At 40.3% G+C, this 25,577-nt stretch overlaps 1 protein-coding gene across 2 annotated transcripts in view; it reads right to left on the bottom strand.

Annotated features, from left to right (window-relative positions):
* LOC309547738 (ras GTPase-activating protein 4-like) overlaps nucleotides 1–25,577 on the bottom strand; it is a 227,785-nt gene that overhangs the window by 151,181 nt on the left and 51,027 nt on the right. For both annotated transcript variants that reach the window (XM_082247716.1, XM_082247715.1), the window contains exon 2: nucleotides 5,334–5,390. In XM_082247716.1, coding sequence (XP_082103842.1) covers nucleotides 5,334–5,352 — 19 coding nt within the window. In that variant the 5' untranslated portion in view covers nucleotides 5,353–5,390. The remainder of the gene's footprint in view (nucleotides 1–5,333; nucleotides 5,391–25,577) is intronic.

The following is a 25,577-nucleotide window of genomic DNA, read 5'->3' as shown; positions in this document are numbered from 1 at the left end:
ATAGGATGGCCTCTACTAAAATTAGGAACACTTCCCCGTCTAATCCATCATTATTTATTCCACCTGGAAATTTAGCCCCTTCGATTTTGGTATTTAGAGCTTTAGTGACCAAAGATTTGGAACAGCTACATATTAAAGCGGAGTTCCGGCCCCAAAATCGACATAGTCGATTTTAGGCCATCCGCTTGCTTCTAGGTCACCTGAAACAGAAATGGATAATTACGATTTTTTTTTTCTTTACTTACCTTGTAATTGCAGAAAAATATACTCACCTCTCTGCCACTTCCTCCTTCGGCGGCCGCGGCCCGCGCTGTCACTTCCTCTTTGCAATGATTCCTGGGAGCTGATCGTCATCGCTCCCAGGAATCAATGCGCCTGCAGCTGCCCTGACGTCAGTTCCGGTGCAGGCGCGTCATACCTTGCTAAACAGCTTCTGGGCATGCCCAGAAGCTGTGCAGGGATAAAGCTGCAGCCCCGGAAGTGACGGCGGGGCCAGCGCAGTGCATCGTGGGACCGAAGAGGACGGAAGAGGACGCAGAAGGGGATTGCGCTGGCTTCAGCTGCCCACACCTGAGATGGCAGCGCTGGAGAAGAAATTTTCAAAGTAAGTATTTCTTCTAAAATGTAAGTGCGAACCGGGACAGATCAGAGGCTATCCATTGTGGAATGTACTAGCCCTGACTGTCCCGGGGGTATTTTCATTGAAATTTTTTTTTGGTGGCCAGAACTCCGCTTTAAGAGAACTAGAAGTGACCATATGACCTACTTACTACTCGTCCACCGCCAAATGACAGCGGAGCGGTGCACCTTTCATTTTGGGACGCCATCATAGCACGGCGCACCAGAACGGCCTCTCTCGCGCGCCCGCAGGGCCACGCAGTGCGGCGATCGTGGCTGCGTCGTGTTGCTAGGACAATGACATGGCTCTTTGCCCATGTGATCGGCTGTGTCCAAACACAGCAGGTCACATGTAAATGAGGAAGTGTCGTTTATCGGCTCTCCTTGCCTCACACTGTCAGAGTGTGTGGCGAGGAGAGCCAATCAGCGGCTCCTCCTCAAAGGGGAGACTAGGACAGGTAATCAGGGCAATGATCATCAGTGCCCTGATTACAGTAAAGTAAAAAAAACAGTGCCAATAAGTGCCCACCATCAGTACCCACCATCAGTGCCCATAGTGCTGACAGTCAGTGCCCATCAAAGCCTGCTCATCTGTGCTGCCCATCAGTGTCCCTCAGTGCCACCTGTCAGTGCCCATTAGTGCTGCCCGTCAGTGCCCATCAGTGCTGCCCATAAGTGCTGTCCATCAGTGCCCATCAGTGCCACCTATCAGTGCCCATCAGTGCGGCATATTAGTACCTTCTCATCAGTGCCACCTCATCTGTGCCCATAAGTGCCACCTCATCACTGTCCATAAGTGCCACCTCATCAGTGCCCATCAGTGCAGCCTATCAGTGCCCATCAGTGCTGCCTCATCAGCGCACATCAGTGAAAGAGAAAAATTACTTATTTTCAAAATTTACTCACAGAAAATAAGAAAAACTTTTTTTTTTCAAAATTTTCTGTCTTTTTTTTTTTTTTGTAAGAAATAAAAAACCCAGTGGTGATTAAATACCACCAAAAGAAAGCTCTATTTGTGTGAAAAAAAAATGATAAAAATGTCATATGGGTACAGTGTAGCATGACTGCGCAATTGTAATTCAAAGTGTGACAGCACTGAAAGCTGAAAATCTGCCTGGGCGGGAAGGGGCTGAAAGTGCACTGTATTGAAGTGGTTAAAAAGGGATTGGATATTTTAAAACAACGTTGTGATATAGTGGTGCGCCCTGGCGACAAGGGTGGGGGTATTGTTATCCTTGAATCTGAGGCTTATAAGTCGGAGATGCATCGCGCTGTTATCTGATCAGGACACTTATGTTCCACTCAAAGGCAACCCTACTCTTAAATATAAGAAAGAGCTTGTGTACTTGATAGAAAATAGTTATCAGAATAAAATTCTCTCTAAGAAAGAGAAACCTTTCTTAGTTTCTGTTGCTCCCTGAGTCCCTGTGATTTACTACCTTCCAAAAGGTACATAAAGATCCCATGCACCCCCCTGGAAGGCCGATTATTAGTGGTATTGATTCGGTTACTTCCAGGGTGGGTAAATATAGTGATTATTTTTTGCAGCCATTAGTGGCTAAAACTCCATCATTTTTAAGGGACTCTACACAGGTTACGAATGTGCTAAAATCTGTTGAGTGGAAGGATAGTTATTTACTTGCCACGGCTGTTTCGTCTCTGTATACGATTATATCCTACCAGCATGGCAGGGAGGCAGTTGAACATTTTCTGGGAGCAGACGACCTGTTGGATATCCAGAGAAGTTTTATGTTGTCACTTTTGGATTTTGCAATGGGTCACATTTATTTTTGGTTTGGATATTCCTATTACTTACAGAATAGAGGTGTGGCCATGGGTGCCAAGTATGCGCCCAGTATGGCCAATTTCTTTATATGCAAGTGGGAGGAGGATGTAATTTATGAGAGATCGAGACCAGGGCTAGTAAAGGTACATCAATGACATCCTCCTTCTTTTGTGTGGCGACCACGATTCTCTAAATGATTTTATAACTATGCTGAATAGGAACGATAGGGGTATCATTCTTCAGCAAGAGTCCAGTAGTACTGATATTCATTTTCTGGATTTACAGATTAAAGTAGTGGAGGGTGCCATTGTTACATCTACCCACTTTAAGGAAACTGATAGGAATGGATTTATCAATACCAACAGTTGTTACCATTCTGCTTGGTTGAGATCCATTCCTATCTGGAGGCTGAGGAGGAATTGTACCAATCATGAGGATTTTTTTGCATGAAGCTTCTTCCCTTAAACTTAAGTTCATAAAAAAGGGTATATGATCCAGCTGAGTTGGAATGTGCACTTATTTGTGCAGACCAGACGAATAGGGATGATTTGCTGGCACCCAGGAATGCTAATTCCAATGATTCCTTTAAATATGCTTTTTTACCATGTATTCCTCCCTGCTTTATTCAGTTAAAAATATATTGCAGAAACACTGGGATCTATTGCCTAGTGATAAGAGTTTTAAGTCCACACCTACCGTAGACACCCCACCCCCTCCAGTTGTTTACAGGGGAGTGACCCCCTTGAGATTACAGATAGCTCCTAATGTGACAGAGCCCACCAAGACAATTTATTTTTTTCAAAATATGGGTGACTTCTTTCCATGTAGGAAATGTTCTATTTGTAGGATCAATGCTCAGAGAGATAGGAGGGTTGAATATTTTAAGTCTTACACTATCCATAAGCATTTTGCTATTAATCCTTTTATTACCTGTACTGTACATCAAAAAATTTTGTTTATCTTATCTATTGTCCATGCGGCCTTGAGTATATAGGTCGCACTATTCGCATGCTCCAAACTAGGTTAAATGAACATGTGGGGAATATCAAAAAGGGTTACCCTAAACACAGTTTGTCTAAGCATTATGCTATCTACCATAATAAGAATCCTGAGGGAACTATTTTTGGGTATAGACAAATTCACCAGTAGTTGGGAGAGATGGTAATGCGATTAGGGAAGTTTCTAAACTAGAAACGAGGTGGATTTATACGACCAAGATGTACACCTAATTCGGTATGATCATTGATTGTGATCTAAACACTTTTATCAATAATGCTTAAACAATAGGACCTTTTGTTATTGATTTCTTGGTATTTTGTGTTTTTTAAGATTCTGGATGATTTTATTTTATTTTGATACATATAAATGTTATTTGTGTGGGATATTCTAATGATGTATTAATCTTTAAGGCAGCAAGATGGTGCCATGTCCCGGTATGGTCGTTTTAACTAAGATAAAGTTTTATACTGGATGTTGCCATTGTCAATTTAGATATTGTTCAGTCGTGGTAAATTTTAATAAAAGTTTTTGATATATGTGAATTTTAAGCAACCATATGATATATGGTCTTGCATTTTGACCTTGTATTTTGAACTTCGTTTTCCGAGTTTTCTTCTGACCTTCAGAAGGTGGAACGCATGTGTAATACAAGTGCATACTTCCCTGGTAAGGAGTTATATCCCAAGTTCCGGTCGGTGGAATGCAATTATTAATCCCCACCCAATTGAGTTGTCCGGCATGTATATATGGCTAAGACCACGCCCCTGACCACGTCATTTGATGACGAAACGCGTAGGCAGAAGCTGGAGACAAACAACGCCATTACATGCTGGGACATGACGGCCATCTCGTTGGTTTAAAATGTTGATAGTTTTTCACCTAAGACATGCAAAATGTTTGCTGCTTGCATGTGAGTGTTATTCTTCAATTTTATATTAAATCAATTTGATACCCCCTACACTATGAGGAGAGTTCTTTTTGTTTTCTCGTCTTTAAGTCCTGGAGGAGATCGTTTGAGGGAGCTGGAGAGGAGGTTTCTGCCACCATTAGGGCCCACTGGATTGCTGATTACTGCATTTCTAGACCTTTGTAATGAGGGTCAGAAGCGGATGGTAAGAGGCTGTGTGATTGGGTGTCGGTGGTTGCCTCTACACATTTACTCTGCTGCACTCAGATTTGTGAAAACTACTGAGACTTTATTTTTGGATGTGGACTTTTTATGAAACCTAATTTAGATTTTTTATAGTGCTGCACTATTTTCTTCCTTTTTTATTTATATTGTCCTTTCCGCAATATTGTGCTTGCAGCTTCTTTAGTATATTGAGTATTATACATATTTACCAAGTGCAACAGATACATAATTTATATATTATCCAATAGACCTGCCTCCTCTAATCCCCTGTACAGTAGCACTCAGGCTGGGGGATGGGGAGAGGTTTTTAAGCCAGATAGGCTGTACTAAATTTCACAGAGCTGTCTATGTAATTTTGGCAGCTTTCTGAGGGTAGGAGAGAGCAGTGTGATGATCTCATCAGTATGCTCCTGATCAGTCAGCTCCTAGACCTCATTGTATTTACTCTCAAGTTACAGGCTGCACTGCAGTGTAGTCTGTAGAAAGGGCCTAGACTGTAGGACAGAATTACAAATCTTTTGGCAGGTAAAACAGTACACATATACATTACATCTGAATATTTAAAGCGGAACTACTATCATTTTCAGCCAAGAAGGCTGCCATCTTAGCCTCTGTTTGATCTTCAACTGCCATGGTGCTGAACATGTAATCAGTTATGACACCAGCCATTTGATGCAGGCAAGCAACTGGGACAACTCATTCCATGTGCCAGAATTAAACTGTTTTTTGAAACTGTTAAAATGTTGGGTTTAGTTACGCTTTAACTGCCTGGAGTTCAACTTTTCAAGAGGGCTGTACCTGATGATGGTCTCATCATCAATCTTCACAATGCAATATGGATCACTGCTGCCAGTTCTGAAAAAAATAAAAATAAAGAGAACATTTCAACCAGTCATTAATTAGGAGATTTTTTTTTTGCACATTGGCAAAACATCTATTCACAGATCATTCATTGCTGTACACCTTTAATTTGCTGCATTTGTATAGCACAGAAGCTAGCTTGATTTACCGATTTGACAAGTTGGGTCTCTTTTGCCAAAGGCAGCCGAAAATCTGGATTCCCCTTTCTTCAATGTGAAGTACAGGCTTCAATAACCTCCTTTGTTTTGTCTTTTGGAGTCTTGGTTTCAGGACAGGGTATGTAAACATGCACCTATATTTGCCTGGTCCATATTGCTGCTGCTTTAGTTGTTTTGGGTCATTAACTGGTAATCACAGTGAGCTACATCCCAGTGGTGGTTCAGTGAGGACAGCTACGTTCACCCATGCTAACGTATGTGGACATGTCCTGGTCTGTAAAACCAAGTGTGCAATTATATCTGAAGGCTTCTGACCATCACTGGTACCTTGAATCTAGTAAATCAGGTCATGAGAACACAGCTTTAAAAAGGAACAGACGTAAAACAAAACACTGATAGCACAATGGAAGATCAGCTCTTTTTCATAGTTCAGACCTTCTCAGCTATGACATGTTCAGCTAATGCACATGTTCCAGAATATCTGTGACATAAGGGCAGCATACATTTTTTTTCATGGGGTTGCAGCGTCTCCAAAATTATAAGTGGGCTATGTTGCTGGCAGTTTTACTTCTATACAAGAAAACCTTTGCTAAAATAATCTGAAGGGTGTAATCACTGAACTTTGATTTAAAAATGCAAGTTGCCTGTCAGTTAAGTTGATGCCAATGCTTTAATACTTTCACTGAACCAGATAAAGTATGTCAATCAAGAGTTCTGACTCTACTAAAACATATTCCTTTTACCTGGTCAGTGGTTCCGTACTGTGGTCAGACACAGCCAGGCAACTAACATTTTCTTCTAGTACAGTTTTATTTTCCATATTATACAATCAAATTTGTTAAACACAATACAGAGGCATGGTTTATTGCTCCAAATATTGAACTAAATGTGGCTGAAAAATAAAACATTAAATACTGTTTCATGATATTTGTCATGCCTGCCAATGCAGATTTAGGAAAAGAAAGGTAACTGTTAGACAAATCTTCTTTGAGTTTTTTTTTATATTTGTCCAGTTGCTGCAGGATTATGTGACTCATGGATATTGCCTCTGAATCAATCTGTGCTTTCAAAATGTACAGTGGGTCAGTATAAAAAAACTGCCCTTAAACAAACATACAATATTAACTTTGTAAGTACACTTGGGATTATAAATGAGCAAGGCTGAAAGTATTAGGCTGATTTACTAAAGGACTTAAGAATCCTCATTCAAAATATTGTGTGAATATTCATCTCAATTATCTATTCATGTGATAAGCACATTCCTGTTCACTTTGAATACCCAATTATTTGCAGATGCTTTTTACATGATTGGAAAAGTAAAGTTTTTTAATTTAAAATTTTTTTAAAGTCATTTTTTTAATTTAAATTTTTTAAAGTAAATATTTGCAACAAGTAATTCAGCTCAACTGATTATAGATGATGGTTTATTATATTGTGGTAATGGATAGTTTGTTTTAATTCAGAAGTCTTCATTTTCTGCTATCAGGCAAGATAAAGTATGAAATATGTTTCCTTCTGCATCTAATTGATGTGTGGAGACTACAACTTTAAACTTCACCCCTGTCAAGAGAAGAGAGCAAGATCCATTTTCTCCTTACCACCTCTCAAGATTCAACTATCAAGTTCTTATACAATCTCCTAGAATAGTATGGATTGGCAGACACCTGGCAAAAAACCAACCCAACCAGAGAGGACTATACCCATTATTCACAGCTCCATCAATTTTTTTCAGGGATAGAACATAATTTCTTTGCAAATTCCCCCCTTCCTTTAAACAGACTCTTTTCTTTGGCCCAATCATTATACTGTCTTTATCACACTACAGAGCTCATTCAGAAAAGCCTGCATTTCCACTGGCCCATTAACAGGTCACTTTTGAAAGGACCCCTCTTTTTGCTTCTTAATAGGTGCCTCCTTACAATAATACTTTACATTAAATACAGGTAGTATGCCCTTCCAAACTGCAACCTGGGAAGCCCATAATGCCATTAGGGGGAGGTGTATGCAACTAGCATCTCAACAGGAAAAAATTGACATGAAGTTAAAAACAAAATCAAACAAAAAATTTAATTTTTCAAGTGCCAACCAAAAAAAAAAAACAACATACATAAAAAGTGTATTCATATATTTTACAATGCATAAAAGCATGACAGACAGCTAAAACAAACTTAAAATCATGCACATATAGTTGGTGTTATTTCTTAATCCGGTACTTGAAATAGCATCAGCGAGAATGTTTGGTGTAATCATCTCTCAACATGCTTCATCTTGTAAATGGCTTCATCAGGAGTTCAAGCACTACAACACATAAATGACAAGTATCATATGTATAACCCATAAAGTATAAAACCGTAGGGTCCTGAGAATTCACCCATCAAAACGAGTGCCCCATTAATACAGAGTGTTAATAGTGGGCCACAGAAGGGATATATGGAAAGCACCAAAAATGAACTCTTAAACAAAACTTAGTAGATGAGTGCTTAGAATGTCATCCCAAGCCAACCAAATCCATGTAACATGAAAAAGCATGAATTTCACCAATTAAGATAAATTGCAAACATCCAAGGCTTGTAATGATTCCTGGGGTTCACACATGCTTTTTGGTGCCTTCCCTAAATCTCCCTAACAAAACTCTTTGACCCATTATGGAATTTCACCATTATTTCAGGTCTCCATGTAAACTGACAAAAATTCATGACCCTAGATATTTCCCTCCCCTAGACCTTGCTCATAATCTCCCAGAATCCTTTGAATTTCAATAAATGATAAATCCTCTGCCATATCTAGTCATCAACCTTAATAAATCAAATGTCAGCATTATTCAAGCTAATGTTCTTCCTATGTTCAAATATCTACGCAAACAGGAATGTATCGATCGCTCTCTGGCTATTCTCCTACTTGTTTCAGATGATGACTAGACTTAAGCAGTCAATAGATGACTCGATTTTCTTTCCTGTGGCTTCTGCGCTTTACATTCCTAATTTACCATTAACATGATCGTGTTCTATTTACTTCTGTACAATATTTGGATTGTACATTTTCCTTACTACAGCTTTATGTTTACTGTCTCTTATACTGTCTCACAATACAAAACATGAATAAAAATGATTGAAGCAGAAATATCAAATTTTAGAGTCTTCACCACAACAGAAGGAGAAGGGAAATTTTTCAATGGGCTCACCTGTTCTTGTGACAGCTGTCTATAATGGGAATTCCCTTCATTTTCTAGAAATTTCCTCTTGCTCCCTCTTGTGTCTCTGGGAGCGAAAGTAAATGGAATCCACCCCAATGGGATACAGACAGCAAACATTTAATTTTCACTGGATTTTAACTATTACCTACTCGATTCACAACTGGAAAAAAAAGTTTTGCCTACACATACACTTTCATCTTTCTGGTCAGCAAATTATTCTTCTGGGTCTGCCCTTTTTTCCTGCTTTCTCATATGGGAGTGAATTAACACCATTACTTCTGTCCAATAAGCAGGAACTGACATAAGGAAGAAGTAAAGCTACAGAAAGTATTCTTAAGGCTACATTCACACCAGCATAAATAGACTTGTGTCTGTTTTCAAAAAAATGAAAAATGGTGTAGACCTCTTCCATTTTTTTCTAGACTTGGATGCACTCACAGTTAAGTGGAAATACACTGGCGCATGTCTGTTTACAGCCCCTGTTTATGAACTTATAGGACACTTCCGAGTACGTCTACTTGTGAAACTGACAGGCAGACCTGATAAAACCACCCATACAAAAGGGGCCTAATTCTGGATATAAATACTGATCTTATTCTACATCAGAGCTCAGGAACTCCTGCATTTTAGTGATTTGCATTGTGGGATGGTGGGGAAATACTAATTATTTGGATTTGTCATAATGAATGTACCTAGGGGAAAAATATCTACACACAGCCTGGAAACAGATGTGTCTGTGATTTTTACACATCAGAGGAACTTCTTGACTAAAAGGATTTCAAATTCAAAATGGAAAAAATGGAGATTTTTCTACTTGGATTGTGTTAAACACATCCAACTTTCTTTCTAAATAAACAGTCCTTGGTCTTTAGCCACATTTCAAGTTTGTTTATAAATGGGAGTTTTGAAGATCGGAATCTTAAAGAGAGAACTACAGCAAAAGCAAAAAAATATATAATGATTAAAAAAAGACCTGTGTTTGAAGATTCTCATTTATTGGTTTTATACTTTATATAAAAAATTCTAAAAAGTACACATACATTAGAAACCAATACAATAACAACAAAAACAACCATAAACAAGCAGCAAATAGACTTGTAATTTCAATGGACTGCCAGTGTGCTGATGGGCATGCTTGTAGTCCACTCAATAATCCTGCAGCTCTTAATCTGACAGCCCATACAGAGTTACAGGCACAGAACTATAGGAAGACAGGTGCAGAGCTCTGCATGCTTTTGAGAAAAAAAAAATAATAAATGCACATTTTTTCACCTTCAAAATATGTGCATTTGTTTATTTATTTATTTTTTTAGGTTCATTTAGCCTTTAAGGCCTTCCAGGACTTCAGGATAAGCAAAGCTGATTTCTTCCAATTGAAAACGTTTCCTAGAATAAAAAATACATATAGGAAATGTTTTCCATGAGCCCCAAGAGGTAATGTAAAATCCAAAGTGATGGGAACTCTGGTAAGCCTAAACATAAAGTCAAACATCTCACACCAAAACACTCAAATAAAAGGCATCTCTAACACCTAGAGGGCTGGGAGGAGTAGATTCTGGTAAGTTTGGCTGGTGTTGGATAAATTCAATGTAAGAATTTATTGTAGATCAATTGATCCGTTGCGGAGATCAGCATAGTGTAGAGTTGACTCTACATCTCATCGCATCATCAAGGCATGGAGAGTTCCCAATTCAGGCCTGCAACAGCCTATCCACAACTGGATATAACATTTTGTAAATGCTTGATAATGGTTTATCAGGGTTAGTGTTTCATGGGAAGAGTTGGTTAATTAGTTGGATACAGGGTTAACCAGACAGTTCAAATTGAGAAGATAGGCATGTCTAAACTGTAAGTATCTTAAGAAGTAATGATTAAGTAGTTGTAAAGAAATTTTAAGGTCTGCAAATGCTACCAATAATCCATTATTAGTGATGTAAAACCTCAGGATTTCTACACCACTGGGTCAGGTATGTCTAGAAAGGGCAAAATCATTGTATTATTCCATAAAGGTTTATAGAGTCATTAAGAAGGAGGATCAGAGGGTCCTGCAAAGTGAATTTGCTTGCAGGTGTGGAAAATCAGGACCACAAAGAAATAGAACCTTGTGAGATTCTATAGCCGCAGCATTCAAAAAGACCGCTGGGTCATCTGATTTTGTAGTCAGCCATATATGCTCATGGACCATTTGTCATGCCAAAAAGTATTTTTAGAAGTTTAGGGCTGCCAAATTCTCCCCCACCCAAGGTTGCTGTAACTCTGTTCAGGGAATCTTATGCAGAATACCTTAGTTTCATGAAATGTATTTTGTTCTTTATTTTTGTTGCTTGTTCTTTAGGAGTACAGGAAAGGCGAGATTTTCAAAGGGATGTCCAATCCATTAGTGGTTTAGCTATTTAAGTCCCACATATATTATCATAAAAACCTATTGCAGTTGGACAGAGGGCAGTAAGCAAGTCTTGTATAGTGGATCTAGAGGCTGGATCTTGGATTTGTTGTTTGGAAGAATAAATATTTCACACCACTTTATGTCTGGATGAAGTGGTCACTAAGGCAAATAGATGGGTGAAACTACCCAGCTAGGACACAGATAGCAACCATAACATCATAGAAGTTCTAACCCTTCCCTACTCTATTCATAACCGAAAAAATATGTTTATCTATATATATATGATACAGAAATGTTGCGCTGAAAACAAACAGTGAACCCCTTTACAGATGTGTAGTATAGTGATTCCACAGATATTGTGTGCTAATTACAATCACCATTAGTGAAGAAATCTCAGAGTCCATCAATATTTATCCAGAATACACCCCTGACTCCCCCCACCTTGCCACACACAGCCTCCTACCGACACTAAAGACCCGAAAGCTATAGGAGGTCTATACAAAGCTCAGAGGTGTGTGGACTTTAAAGAAATAAAATCCTTCAACTCCAGGACCACAGAGCATACCGACAGGAGACTGCACCATGAACTGCCTCTCTGATGATATTACCCTACAAAGGAAACACATGACAACCTCCAATAACACCATAAGGTTTATTGGTATAAAATCTAAAAATCTACTCACATTACATTCACGGTATTGTGCATGTATCATCCACAAACAGCGGCGCTAATACCGGCTCCAGTGGTGCAAACTGTGAATGCAAAATGCGCAATACTATGGATGTAATGTGAGTAGACTAAGTAGATTGGGAGGAGCAGCACCAAGGTTAATATCAATGATTTGTCAATGGAAAGTAGTGGCTGATGGATGTTTCATTCCCTGCATTATAAGTGTACAAGAATTAGATTTTCCAAGTTTGGGTAATCCATACAGTATGTTTATTGAATAGCTGCAATAAAGAGCCTTAATTTAGAGAGTTGAATTTCTGTCACTTTATAAATATGCTTGTTAGTCATCTAAAAACATATACAAACTCTTCCTAGCTATACACAAGACAGTGCAATTCTAATTATGCTTGCGCCTTATCCACCCACACTGTTCTAGAAACTGGGAGATTGCACAGAACAAAAGTAAAGCAGAGTAAAACAACCATCCTCCCCGAGGTTTACTGAAAGCTTTGCTCACTCAGTCAATGAGAAATTATATACAACTTAAAAGTCATTTCTGATTTCAGCCTAAGAAATTCACTGAATGGTCTGACTTCGCTAGATTGATCAACTGAAGCTTAAAGGACAAATCCAGCCACAAGTTTTGTCCTTTTGTTTTTGATAGAATGGGGAAAGCAGAGAACTTCTGTCTAGTTTTTATTGCTGTTTAGGCGATACTGAGATTTCTTCTGGCTTTGTTGTCACCAGAATGGGAAGTAGGAGTAAATGTTCAGCAGGGACACTTGCAGGTATAAAAAGCTAATGGTACTTTTATATCTCAAATAAAAGTAATTTTGATGTTTTATGTGCCCGACTGGAGATTTTCTCTTAAAGCAGAACTTCACTCTCTCCATCGACATTGACTATTTGTAATCCTTATGCTGCTACCATTAGAAAATAGATAGGATTGTATATCATATTTGTTTTAAAAAGGTTTTTTTCTTACATTTCTTCAGTTACTTCCTGATTTCCAGGCCTAGGCAAATGATGTCATACATCCAAGGAGTCCACAAAAGGGGAGGAGGGGTTTTCTCAGCTAAGCACACCCTCCTGCCTGCATGCCTGAGGTGCTGGCTGCTGAGAAGGCACCTGTCCAGGCTTGCTCCAGTGCTGGGCTGTGTGCGTTCATAGAACACCAACTCCAAAAAAGTTGGGACGATGTATAAAATCAACATAAAAACAGAATGCAATGAATTGCAAATCTGATAAACCGTGATTATATTCACAATAGAAAATAGAAAACAGATCTAATGTTTAAACCATTTTAAGAATAAAATAAGGTCATTTGGAAATTGATGGCAACAACACGTCTCAATAAAGTTGGGACAGCTCCATGCTTACCACGGTTTTGCATCCACTCTTCTGAGAACTGAGGAGATCAGTTGCTGAAGTTTTAGGAGAGGAATGCAGTCCTATTCTTGCTTGATATAGGATTTTAACTGTTCAACAGTCCTGGGTCTTTTTTGGCATATTTTTAGTTTCAAGATATCAAAATGTTTCAATTAGTGAAAGGTCTGGACTGCAGGCAGGACAGTTCTACTACAAACAAAACCATGCTGTTGTCATGAATGCAGTATGCAGTTTAGAATTGTTATGCTGAATTATGCAAGGCCTTTCCTGAAAAAGACATTGTCTGGATGGGAGCACATGCTGCTCTAAAACCTGGATATTTCTTTCAGCATTGATGTGCACGAATGCAGGCTCATACCATCAGAGATGCAAGCATTGCACTGATAAGCTAGAATGTCCCTCCCCTCTTTAGTTCAGAGGAAATTTGCAACAGACCATTTTTTTTTTTTTACATTTACATTTTATTGATGCAAAGTAAACAGAGTACAAAAATTGTGTAAGAAAGCAATGATACAAAACATCAAGTCCAACGCAAATAGATCACAACACACCATTTTAAATGAGCTTTGGTCCAGAGAAGATGGCTGCGCTTCTGGATCATGATCTGATATAGCTGCTTCTTTGCATAATATAGCTTTAACTTGCATTCTTTGATGGTATGGCAAGCTTTGTTCACAGACAGTGATTTTTGGAAGTATTACTGAGCCCATGCAGTGATGTCCATCAGAGAATCATGCCTTTTTTTAATGCAGTGCTGTCTGAGGGCCCGATGATCAGAGGCATCCGATATTGTGTTTTGGTCCTGTCCCTTGTGCACAGAGATTTCTCAAGATTCTCAGGATCTTTTGATGATAATATGTACTGTAAATGATGATGTATTTTAAGTCTTATTTGATGCAATTTTACATTAAGGATCATAATTCTGAAACCATTTTTAGACAAAGCTTTTCACAGATTGGTGAACCTCTGCCAATTGTTACTTCTGGGACACTGACTCTCTAATATGCTCGTTGAATACCCAATCATGTTACTGACCTGTTGCCAATTAGCCTAATTAGTTGCAAAATGTTCTTCCAGCTCTTCCTTGTTAGTACCACTTACTTTGCCAGCTTTTTGTTGCCCTGTCCCAACGTTTTTGAGACGTGTTGCGTACATCAATTTAAAAATGACTTTATTCTTTTTCTTAAAGTGATACATTTTGTCAAATTAAACATTGGATATGTTTTCTATTTTCTACTGTAAATAAAATATGGGTTTGTGAGATTTGCAAATCATTGCATTCTGTTTATAGGTAGATTTTACATCCCAACTTTTCCCAAGCCTTCCAACTTTTTTGGAATTAGGGTTATAGAAACACACAGTGCAACTTGACTACACTCCTACTCCCTCCTCATAGGATTTGACTGACAGCCGCAGGAGCTTATGGCTCCCACTGCTCACACAGTCTCTTGTGAGTAGAGGAAGAGAGGAGAGCGGTGCTGCAGACAGAACAGCGATTGATCTGTCAAAGGAGCCATGTAAGTTAGGGAGGGGGTGGGAGGAAGCAGGTGTTCCGTGAAAAAAACATACCCGTAAAGATTTCCTACCCTCGTCACTTCCTGTGCACGTACTTCATTCAACAGCTGAGCCGCTTCCCACTGCGCATGCTCACAGCTGCGGGGGGTAGGGTATTTTCACGGGGTAGTGTTTTTTAACGTTACACCGCATCAGCTGTTGCCGCACATACATTAAATTATCTCCGCTCCAACATTACATCATCTCCACTCCAACCCCTCAGACTTCCCTGATCTCGGCTCCAAAATGTAAAAGCGGCGGCAGGTCTATGGAAATATAAATCACTGAGCCAAGATCAAGTGGGATGCCGCACCTGCTGATGAATGACGGGCACCCGCAGGGAAATCTCAGGGTTGGAGCGGAGATAAATTAATGTAGTGGCTGGGCATGCGCAGTGGGATGATATGTGATGCGGTTTAACGTTAAAAAATACTACCCCATGAAAATGCAGCTGTGAGCATGCGCAGTGGGAAGCTGCTCAGCTGTTCAATGACGTACGTGCGCAGGAAGTGACGAGGGTAGGGAATTTTCACAGGGTAGGGTTTTTTAACACAGGCACAGGCAGTGGATGTTTTTTACATGCATAGAATGCAAACAAAAAAAAGCACTTAGATTTTAAAACTACTTTAAGTCCTGTTTTGATGACATCACTGTAATAAAAAGGCACGGGAATTTTACCTACAGATAACAATAAAAATTCTGATTGGAATTTTAAAACATCCCAACACTGTAAAAAAAAAATGCCCAGAATTCCATTTTAGTGAACCCATCTGCTATATATTATGACTAGATGTGCCAGTTTGAAGTTTCCTCATTTCATGAGTTAATGCCAGTAAAAGCATGACATTTCTCTCCTCTAAATACTCAATGGCTCTTTTGTGATATTTTAGAAACAAATAGATGTGGATTTACACAGCTTCTGCCAAGTTTCATTCTGATTCAGATATCAAGCCAACATTACCAGCAAGAGCAGATGGCCATGTGGATAATCACATTCTAAATTATTCTCCATGAAGCATATGTTGTATATTGCAGCAAGAATTGCAGGATAACACTGTTAACCAAAAAAATAAATAAAAAAACAATAGATTTATAATGTTAATGTAAAAAAAATCTAATAATAACTGTAACTCAAATATAGTCAATGACTAAATGGCATGTATCAGCAGGTGCTCAGCTTTATAAAGTGGAATCTTAGGTTATTCACAATGCAGCTGATACTGGTGTATATGTTTAATAGCAGGAGGCGCAATAGGGCAAATAAATATTTGAGTGTCTCCCCGAGGTGGTGTGCAGCAAAAGCTTTTGTCCTGAAAATAGCTCCGATTTTTTGAGACAATGTATGACTACTTTATTTCTTTTTTCCTGTTAAATGATTTATTTTAGCTTAGGGGAAAAGAATACAAATCAAATAATTAAAATAGAAAGTGACGTGTGATAAGAATATATATAAGTAAAAAAAAAAACCCTCTATTATATGGCTTTATAGTTTTTAGGGACATGAGCTGTTTAAATTATCATAACATTAGTAAGCCTGCTTAACAGCTATTAGCTAGAAGCAGACACTTCTATTCAAAATCGGCAGCTTCCCATGTTACCTTCAAAATTCAGGATGTTTCAGTGGAGTAAGTTAAGGGTCACTAAACGCTTAGGCAGTCATTTCAAATTATATTATTACTAGCAAAAGTATGCCTGGTCCAGACCAGGAAAGGTTAGGGATATAACAATGTTAAAGAAGTGTCTTAGCAGGCAGTATATGCAGGAGAGGAGTGCGGAGGGTATGACAGTAGGCAGTATGTGCTGGAGAGGAGTGCGGAGGGTATGACAGCAGGCAGTATGTGCAGGAGAGGAGTGCGGAGGGTATGACAGTAGGCAGTTTGTGCAGGAGAGGAGTGCGGAGGGTATGACAGTAGGCAGTATGTGCTGGAGAGGAGTGCGGAGGGTATGACAGCAGGCAGTATGTGCAGGAGAGGAGTGCGGAGGGTATAACAGCAGGCAGTATGTGCAGGAGAGGAGTGCGGAGGGTATGACAGCAGGCAGTATGTGCAGGAGAGTAGTATGAAGGGTATGGCAGAGAGGTGTGTGGATGATAAGATAATGGGCAGTATGTTACAGGGGCAGCTTGTGCAGAAGTGAAATGAGCTGGGTATGACAGTGGGCAGTATGTGCAGAAAAGGCATGTGACGGGTATAATAGGAGGCAGTTCACGGATGAGAGAAGTACAGAGGGCACGACATCAACCAGTATCGACAGAACAGGTTTGCAGATCGTATTATGGGAGGCACTATGTATAGTAGAGGAGTGTGGAAGATATGCGTTTATAGTGAAGGTGCTCTAAAAACAAGGTGTGAATCCAAAATAGATAACTCAATGGTTACAATGGAAACATATGTGAATCAAAAACATAAACAAATGATGATGAATAATGTGGGTGAAAATTATGAATCCAAAAGTTCATAAGTCCATAAATAAATATTCATAAGTGTCCATGTGTGGTAATTTCAAACCGATGAATTAACGGAACACAGTGCTTCTCAAATTCAGTGTGAAAACCCACCACCAAGTGAAATTCCTCCTTACCAGAAGAAGGTGCAAGCAAGTACAAATAAACTGAAAAACACGGCAATCCCAGGTGCTTCCAATCTCCAAGTGAAAATCACCCAAATTGGTCCCTTACCAATCTGCGGATAATAAGCGCTTGTGGTTCCAGCACCATACACTATCTCCTCCTCTGCATCCAACCTCTAACGAGGTATCTCTCAGACCATGGGAGCCGAAGATCTCCCAGACATATGATATAAAAGATAAAGCAGCCGATAGTGTGATACCTGCTCGCGCCCACACTCTGAGCAGCATGGGGAAGATATGCCAAGGGGCAATGTATGCAGGAAGAGATTGTGCAGTGTATAGCAGCAGGTAGTTTGTGCATGAGTGGGTTGTAGACAGTATGACAATTTGCAATATGTGCATAGAGAAGTCCAGAGGTAAGACATGGGGCAGTATGTGCAAGAGAAACTACGGAAGGTATTACAGCAGGCATTATGAGCGGGAAAGGATTGTGAAGGGCATGACAGCAGGAAGAACAATTAATCTTTTGCCCCACAAATGGTGGTTACTGATCTTTCTTTAATTACAAACCATACAGGCGAATGATAGGGGTGGGGAAATGTGCCCAACAATGCATTTAATACCCATTTAAAAACACAGTAATTATAGAGCAGCAGCATGGGTGTCATGCTATTTTCATTGAGGGCTTTAAAGAGGAGAAATATACAGGTTAAAATCAGTCCAGGAAATAGGCTAGCTAAAAACTGAAACACATTTTTCAGGGACAGTGTAGATGGTGGGGATCGTGTCAGAAGCACTGAGGACTGTAAAAAGTGGTAGAGAGGGTACTGAAACAGGAGGAGAATGTCGGTAAAACTGGGGACAATGGAGGATGAAAAGGAGACACTAAAATTTAATCAGGTTATTAAGCTGGGCATAGACAGTTCAATTCTTGGCCGGTTCAGCAAGTACAGGTCAAGATTTGAACCATGTATGGGAAGGTTGAATTATTATTATTATGTAGGATTTATATAGTGCCAACAGTACCCACCCAAGTTGATTCAACTTGGGTACAACCAGCCTGTTGGATTTTACATGAGATTATTGCGAAAATGTATTTTAAAATTAGATATCTCTGCATAGTAGGGCAATTTTCTTCTCAAAAAAAACATAATTAGGTGCAGTAATCCATAGAAACCAGTCATTCAAACAAAGTTATCTTTTAGTGGATTTACTACATGATATTGCCAATATTCTGACTAATTATTGTGACTTAAACCGGCCATAGACTGTTCGAATTCCTGTTGAACCAGCTGAGATGTGACCCATGCATGGGCAGGCTGATTGTACCCAAAATGATTGATCGATCAACTTAGGTACAACCAGCCTGTCAGATTTGTCATGCAATTATTGCCAGCAGTTATAGCCACTAGCAAAATTTGCTGTGTGTTCTCCCAGCCGGGATCGCTCCTCGTGCCCCTCCACCGGGTGAACACTATGGCTCTGCGGGAGGGATTCCCTGATCAACACTGTGTTGATGGGGGAAATTGAGCAATTTTCTTTCCTGCAACCATCATGACGTCCATGGCCAGGCTTAAGTTGGCTATACATTGAGCGAATTCAAGCCAGTTTCTAATGAACTGGCCAAAATTTGATCAGTGGGTGGCCCTATCAGCATCGCTCCACTTGGCATCCTTCAAATGAAAAATCCAGGAGCAGGGTGGAAAACTGTAAACTGAACAGCAACTCCAGCTGTCAGACAAAAATAGCCACAGTAGGAGATTCGTCCATTTGTGCTGTTTAGAGGAATCTGTTAGATTGCTTTTGTGCAGCCCACAGGAATCTGTGGGTACATGAACAGCTTTAGGCTAACTGATGACATGAAATGGTAAGACCTGACCACTAAGAGACCTTACCTACAAACGTTCTTTACACTTTAAACTTGTATAATTACTTCTGCAGAACATATACTTATATGCACTCAGCATGCTTCCAGTGGCCTTATCTCAGGTACAAGATCTAAATATTCCCCCTGAAGATTATTATGCAGTGCAGTAATATTATGTCATTTCAGACAAATGCCTTTTGTTATTTTCTAACAGAGCAGAATGCTTATTTACTTTTTAATAGCATGTGAAACCTCACAAGTCTTATCTCACAGTGATTGCAGGAGGTTTGATAAGGATGTCAGCCACCACAGCCTACTTTCCTGTTCATGGTACATTCACTTGAACAATGGCATGGGCACTATGTAAATTTTACCTTTGGCAAGGCTGTAAGCTTTTCATTGTTTGCCTTACATAAAACTCACAGCACAGAATTAATGAGATTGCTCAGGAAATAGCTTCAACTCACAGGAGAGAGTGAGCATTAGAGTTTACGAATACAGCAATTGCCTGTTCTTAATAGCAATTCCTCACAAACTGCCACAGAGCCAATTTTCTGCCTAACTGCACACTAACCTTCTGCTACAACACGCAACTTATCAAATGGTCTGTTCCTACTGTTGCTTTTATCCAATGATGCAAAAATGAACCTAGCCAAAAATGTGCCTACTCATTCAACAGATGAATGGGGCAAGGAAGAGAAAAACGTAATAAGAAATAATGCATAGGAAATTCGTATGTAGCACCCTACAGGTAGGTGCTAGGTAAATGTATAGTGGGCCTTGTCTGCCTAACAGCAGGGCTGTGATTTATTTAGTTAGGGTGTCAGGGCTTCCAGATGTGCATGCTGAGGGGAGAAGTATCCCCACTGACTCCTGTGAGAGGATTCTCATAGGGCAGTGTGGGAAGCCCAATCAGAGGACATATCCCAGGTTGTAACTACCCCAGAAGGCAGATTAAGCTGCAAAGGATTCTGGGAGTGGGTATAAGTTTTGGGGGAAGTGCATGGCACGGTGTCTTTGGCGGGAGCAGAGTCCCAGGAGGCAGAGTACGGCTGTCTCTCCTCCTGTCAGAGGAAGAGTATATTTCGGGGTGTCGCCTGAGTATCCAAAAAGTGCTGAGTTGAGCTGAGGGGATCCGGTGTGCCAAGAGCCTGTGGAGAGCGAGAGGAGTCCAGTCCCAGGAAAGCCTACACAGGTCGTGAGTACTGAGGATTGCCCCTGGGGGTCTTCCTAAAGTTAGAGGGGACCACTCCGGAAGAGGTTCTGGGATCCAGTGTCAGCTAGCTGTAAAGGGGGTACCTAGTCAGTGGACCCTGAAGAGTTACAGTCAAGGGGGGCATTTGCATCTGGGCCCTGAACTGCATAGAGTGTGTCAGTTGCAAGTACAGATTTGCAGAGTTCTACTTCATACTACCTCAAGCTGGCCAAAGCGGGGGACAGTATTCAGTGAATTGTACAGCATCACAGTGTCAGGAGTTCTACAGTTTCACAGTACTGGATCTTTTGGACTTTCAGTCGAGGATTCAGCACTTCTATAAAGTTACAGTTTGTACTCAGAGTTAGTGAGCGTTGGCTGGCACCGGCTGGCGTCAAGGAAGCGCCAACAGGCATTTTCAGGATCAAAGTCCCAATTGTAATTAGTTAGAGCCTAAAGGAGTATCCCACTCATTCCCTTCTCCCATCCCCTTTAACTTATAATAAAAACCACAAACAAAGATGCCGGAGTTGTCATTGCTTCAGTTGTCACACCCAGGGACTCAGTTCACATGGGCTGGAGAGGATTCCGGTACTAATGGCAGACCCACATCAGGCCACAGGCCTGGAAACCTTGCTACACTTAAAATGCTTTTACTTTTTCTAAAAGTATATTTTAAGTTTACAAATTAAATGTAATGTTTGTTGGTTATGGTATGCTATGTCTAAAAGTGATACTAAGCCGGGGCAATTGCCAAAATTAATTCATATAAATCATATATAGCATGCCAATTTATATATACTATATATATATATATATATATATATATATTTTTTTTTTTTTAATCTAAGTACTTTATTCCTGCAGCCCTATTGTATGCCCACTTGATCTTTCCCTGTTATTTTGAACCTCCAGAGAAAGATCTTTGGGAGGGGCTTCTATTACTCTGCTGATGTATGCTCTCTACAGTGTAATGCCTTGTACACACGCATCGATTATTGGCCGGGAATTTTCGGCCAATGTCCGATTGGTGGATTTTCGGCTTGTTGGTATGATGCTTCCGAGAACCGACTCCGACCTTTCGGCCGAAAAAAATCTAGTGTGCAGGCTATAACATTTTTGTTGGCCGTCAACACAACGGCCGATTTTCCGTCAGTCAGTACAGATTTTGGCAGACAAAAATCTGATGAGCAAGACTGAGCATGCTCAGAGAAGAAAAAACACACGGAAAGTAAACCAGCACATGACATCACTTCTGAAGTCGATTTTTGTTGGCCGAGAAAATTTGTGTGCAGTCTAGGCACATTCCAACCAACAAAACACAACTCTGGACAAAAGTCGGACGATCAGTCGGCCGATAATCGTTGCGTGTGTACGAGGCTTAAGTCTGTGTCTGGCCAGCCCTGATTGGTGCTGTGCCGGTCACATGACTAGAAAAAAGAAACTGTCTCAGAAGAGCAATTTAAATTAGATTATAATATCAAATAACTGTTTTAGCGCTCCCTATAAACCTTTATTGATTATCAAATGTGTTTTTTTATGTGCAGTAACCACTTGCCTACTTTTTACCCCCTTCCTGCCCAGGCCAATTTTCAGCTTTCAGCGCTGTCACACTTTGAGTGACAATTGCGCGGTCATGCAACACTGTACCCACAACATTTTTATCATTTTTTAAGACAGATAGAGCTTTCTTTTGGTGGTATTTAATAACTATTGGTTTCTTTTCAAACGAAAAAAGAACACAAATTTCAGGGGAAAAAAGTTTTTCTTAGTTTCTGTCATAAAAGTTTGTAAATAAGAAATTTTTCTCCTTCACTGATGTGTGCTGATTCCCAAATCCACTGTTTAGCATGCATGGGGGAATTGATAGATTTCTCACATTCAGCTCAGAGGGCTGAACAAGAGAAATTTTACGTGCATGGCTACTAAAGTCTTGTTTTTTTTTTTCATTAATAATAACAAACATGTTATACACACCTGCTCTGTGAAGTGGTTTTGCACAGAGCTGCCCCGATCCTCCTCTTCTTGGGTTCCTCTTTGGTGATTCTGGCCCCTCCCTCCTGTTGAGTGCCCCCACAGCAAGCAGCTTGCTATGGGGACACCCGAGCCGAGCCTCAGCTGTGTGTGTCCATTCAGACATGAAGCTGTGGCCCGGCCCTGCCCTCTTTCTCTCCTCATTGGCTCACTGACTTTGACTGACAGCAGCAGGAGTACTGCTGTCTCAGCCAATGAGGAGGGGAGTTCTGGACAACCGAGTCTCTCATGCTACATCGCTGGATCTAGATGGACGCTTTGGGGTTGTATTGCAGCCAGTGGCACAGGGAACATCTCACGAGTAGAAGGAAAAATTGATTCAATAAAATTTCAGTAAATTTTGGATGGTAACTTGATGCCATCTGTGAAAAAGCTGAAGTTAAAGAGAGGATGGCTTCTACAAATGGATAATGATCCTAAACACACCTCGAAATCCACGGGGGGATTACATCAAGAGGCGTAAACTGAAGGTTTTGCCATGGCCTTCACAATCTCCTGACCTCAACATAATTGAAAATCTATGGATAGACCTTAAAAGAGCAGTGCGTGACAGACAGCCCAGAAATCTCAAAGAACTGGAAGACTTTTGTAGGGAAGAATGGGCAAAGATACCTCAAACAAGAATTGAAAGACTCTTGGCTGGTTACAAAAAGCGTTTACAAGCCGTGATACTTGCGAAAGGGGGCAGTACAAGATATTAACTCTGCAGGGTGCCCAAACTTTTGCAGACGCCATTTTTTTGTTTTCTGTTATTTTGAAAGTGTAAATGATGGAAATAAAATCTAACTTTTGTTGACATATTATAAGAAAGTCTAATCTGTAATTTGATGCCTTTTGGAGATTTTTCCATCTTTCCTTGGCTTCTTTATGCACATTAATACAAATTTGTATCTGGGGTGCCCAAACTTTCGATCACCACTGTACCTCCTCTGTGCAGTGGTTTTGCACAGGGCCCGGATCCTCCTCTTCTCGGGTCCCTCTTCAGTGCTCCTAGCCTCTCCCTCCTGTTGAGTGTCCCCACAGCAAGCAGCTTGCAATGGGGGCACCTGAGCCGAGCTGTAGCTCCCTGTGTCAATTCAGCCAATTGCTCCGCACTGCCAATGAGGAGGGGAGTCCCAGACAGCTGAAAAACTTGTGCAACATCGCTGGATAAAGATGGGCTCAGGTAAGTATTAGGGGGGCTGAGGAGGGCTACTGCACACAGAAGGTTTTTTATCCTAATTCATAATATGCATTAAGATAAAAAAAAAAACATGCCCTTTAATACAGGTAATGCATTAGGGTAAAAAATTACCTAAGTTTAGAACCACTTTAATAAGTATAAGTTTGATAAGATTTGGTTTGGACTAGAAACACAATCTTCCATCCCTTTTTTTAACATTCCATATGATGGGAAAGACAATGATATAGTGTGCAAAGGCAACTGGGAATATACAATTCAAAAGGCAAAGGTTGTTTAGTAATCAAAATCAAGACAGTTTAACATGCTATACGCAGTCTTTGTATACTTTATACTTTGTACTGCATATCCAAAAACACAAAATCAGATGCCAGCACTGTTGAAACACAGAGCGGGACCTAACTGTGAAGTGACAGGTAAAGTGGAACTTTACCCATAACAACTTGATAAAAAAGAATGTTCTACAGCAAGGAGCATACATTCCACATTATTAATTATGCTACCAAAATAAGTGTTTGTGATGTAAACTGCCTCCATCATTGCTCCTGTTACTTCTTGCTGGAGGCTGCCACTTTGCTGAAGCCCAGAGCACCTGAGCAGCAGTAAATCATACAGTGGAACGTTACATTCCTGGAATGCCGGGATTGCTAGCTGTCACACTTGCTTGTGTCCTCAACCAAACTGTCAAACCATCAAATGAATGGTGTCATACCTGATCACATGTGCAGCACCATGGCGGTTGCAGATCAAACAGAAGCAGATTCCTTGGCTGTAAAGGATAGGAGGGTTTAATTCTGCTTTAAGGGCCAGTGCACATCAGATGCAATGCAGTGTGGTTTTTTTCTGCATCATAAATGCATGAATAGTAGATCATGGTTTTCAATGGCATAGTTCACACCAGTATGGTCAATTTCAGTGCTTTCCAGGGCCAGAAAAAAAGTAGAATATGCTGAATTTTTTTCTGCACTGGACTATACTGGAACGCGGTAAAACACATCAAAAACGTACCGAACTACACCTAAACGCATAAAACATGCACTGGAACACACATGTTCTTATTTAGGGTTAAGAAAAAAAGGGAGGGGCACTGGACTGCATCAAAAATGCATCAAATACGCATCAAAAACGTGATGGAATGCATCAAAAACGTGCCATCCGGAACGCATTCGGACTGCGTTTCTATGGTGTGAACTGCCCCTAAAGCTGTCAGCAAATCAGCCTCTACAAACTCAGCAGTGCCTAAAAATGGAGAGCAAATAAGCATGTGCAGAGCAGGGTGAGACAGTGTATTGCTAGATTTTAAACAGTATAGGCACTTATTATTAATGTTTTACATTGCTATACCCACATAATGGGCCAGCCTGAAGTGATCCAGCAGAACTTCATTATCTGAATAAAGTTCCACTTTAAATCCTGAAACTGCCCAGTGCAGCCGGGAGAGGGGAGGTCTAGTCTATTCAGAGTGCCTAAGCTTGACAGTTTTAGATGGAAGTCAGCAGTGGGAGCCCTCATATTTCTCTGAGCATGAGTTCTCTTTAACACCCTATATTATTATGGAAAATGTCAATGTAACTTTCACTTAAAGTATTACTAAACCCAGGACCCTGCATTCACTATATCTGCAGTACACAGAACATGGAAATGTAATCATTTTAGTAAATATAAACTTTTCTCATCAGTAGTATATAGCAGTCTTGTTACTTGTATAAGTTCCTAGTAAAGCTTGTAGGAGGAGCTTTCATTCTCCCCTGATCCTCTGTCTGGACATGTCTTTACAGTGCTGATTGGCCCTGTGCTGATCACATGCACTCTCCCAAGAAAGAAAAAACAACTCTCTAGCAATACACACCAAATTGAGCATGTGCTGCCCGCCCCCTGGCTCTGTAAATATCAGGTTATTTTTTGGAGACAGTGAAAGAAGGGGAGGATCAGAGAGACAAGATCAAACAGCCTTTATACACAATGCAAAGGATTAACCCCTTAGGTT

This window comes from Pelophylax lessonae, assembly GCF_965119305.1.
Source record: "Pelophylax lessonae genome assembly, chromosome: 2".
Classification (NCBI taxonomy): domain Eukaryota; kingdom Metazoa; phylum Chordata; class Amphibia; order Anura; family Ranidae; genus Pelophylax; species Pelophylax lessonae.
The sequence above is the reverse complement of the archived record's forward strand: the minus strand, read 5'-3'. Positions and strand labels throughout refer to the sequence as shown.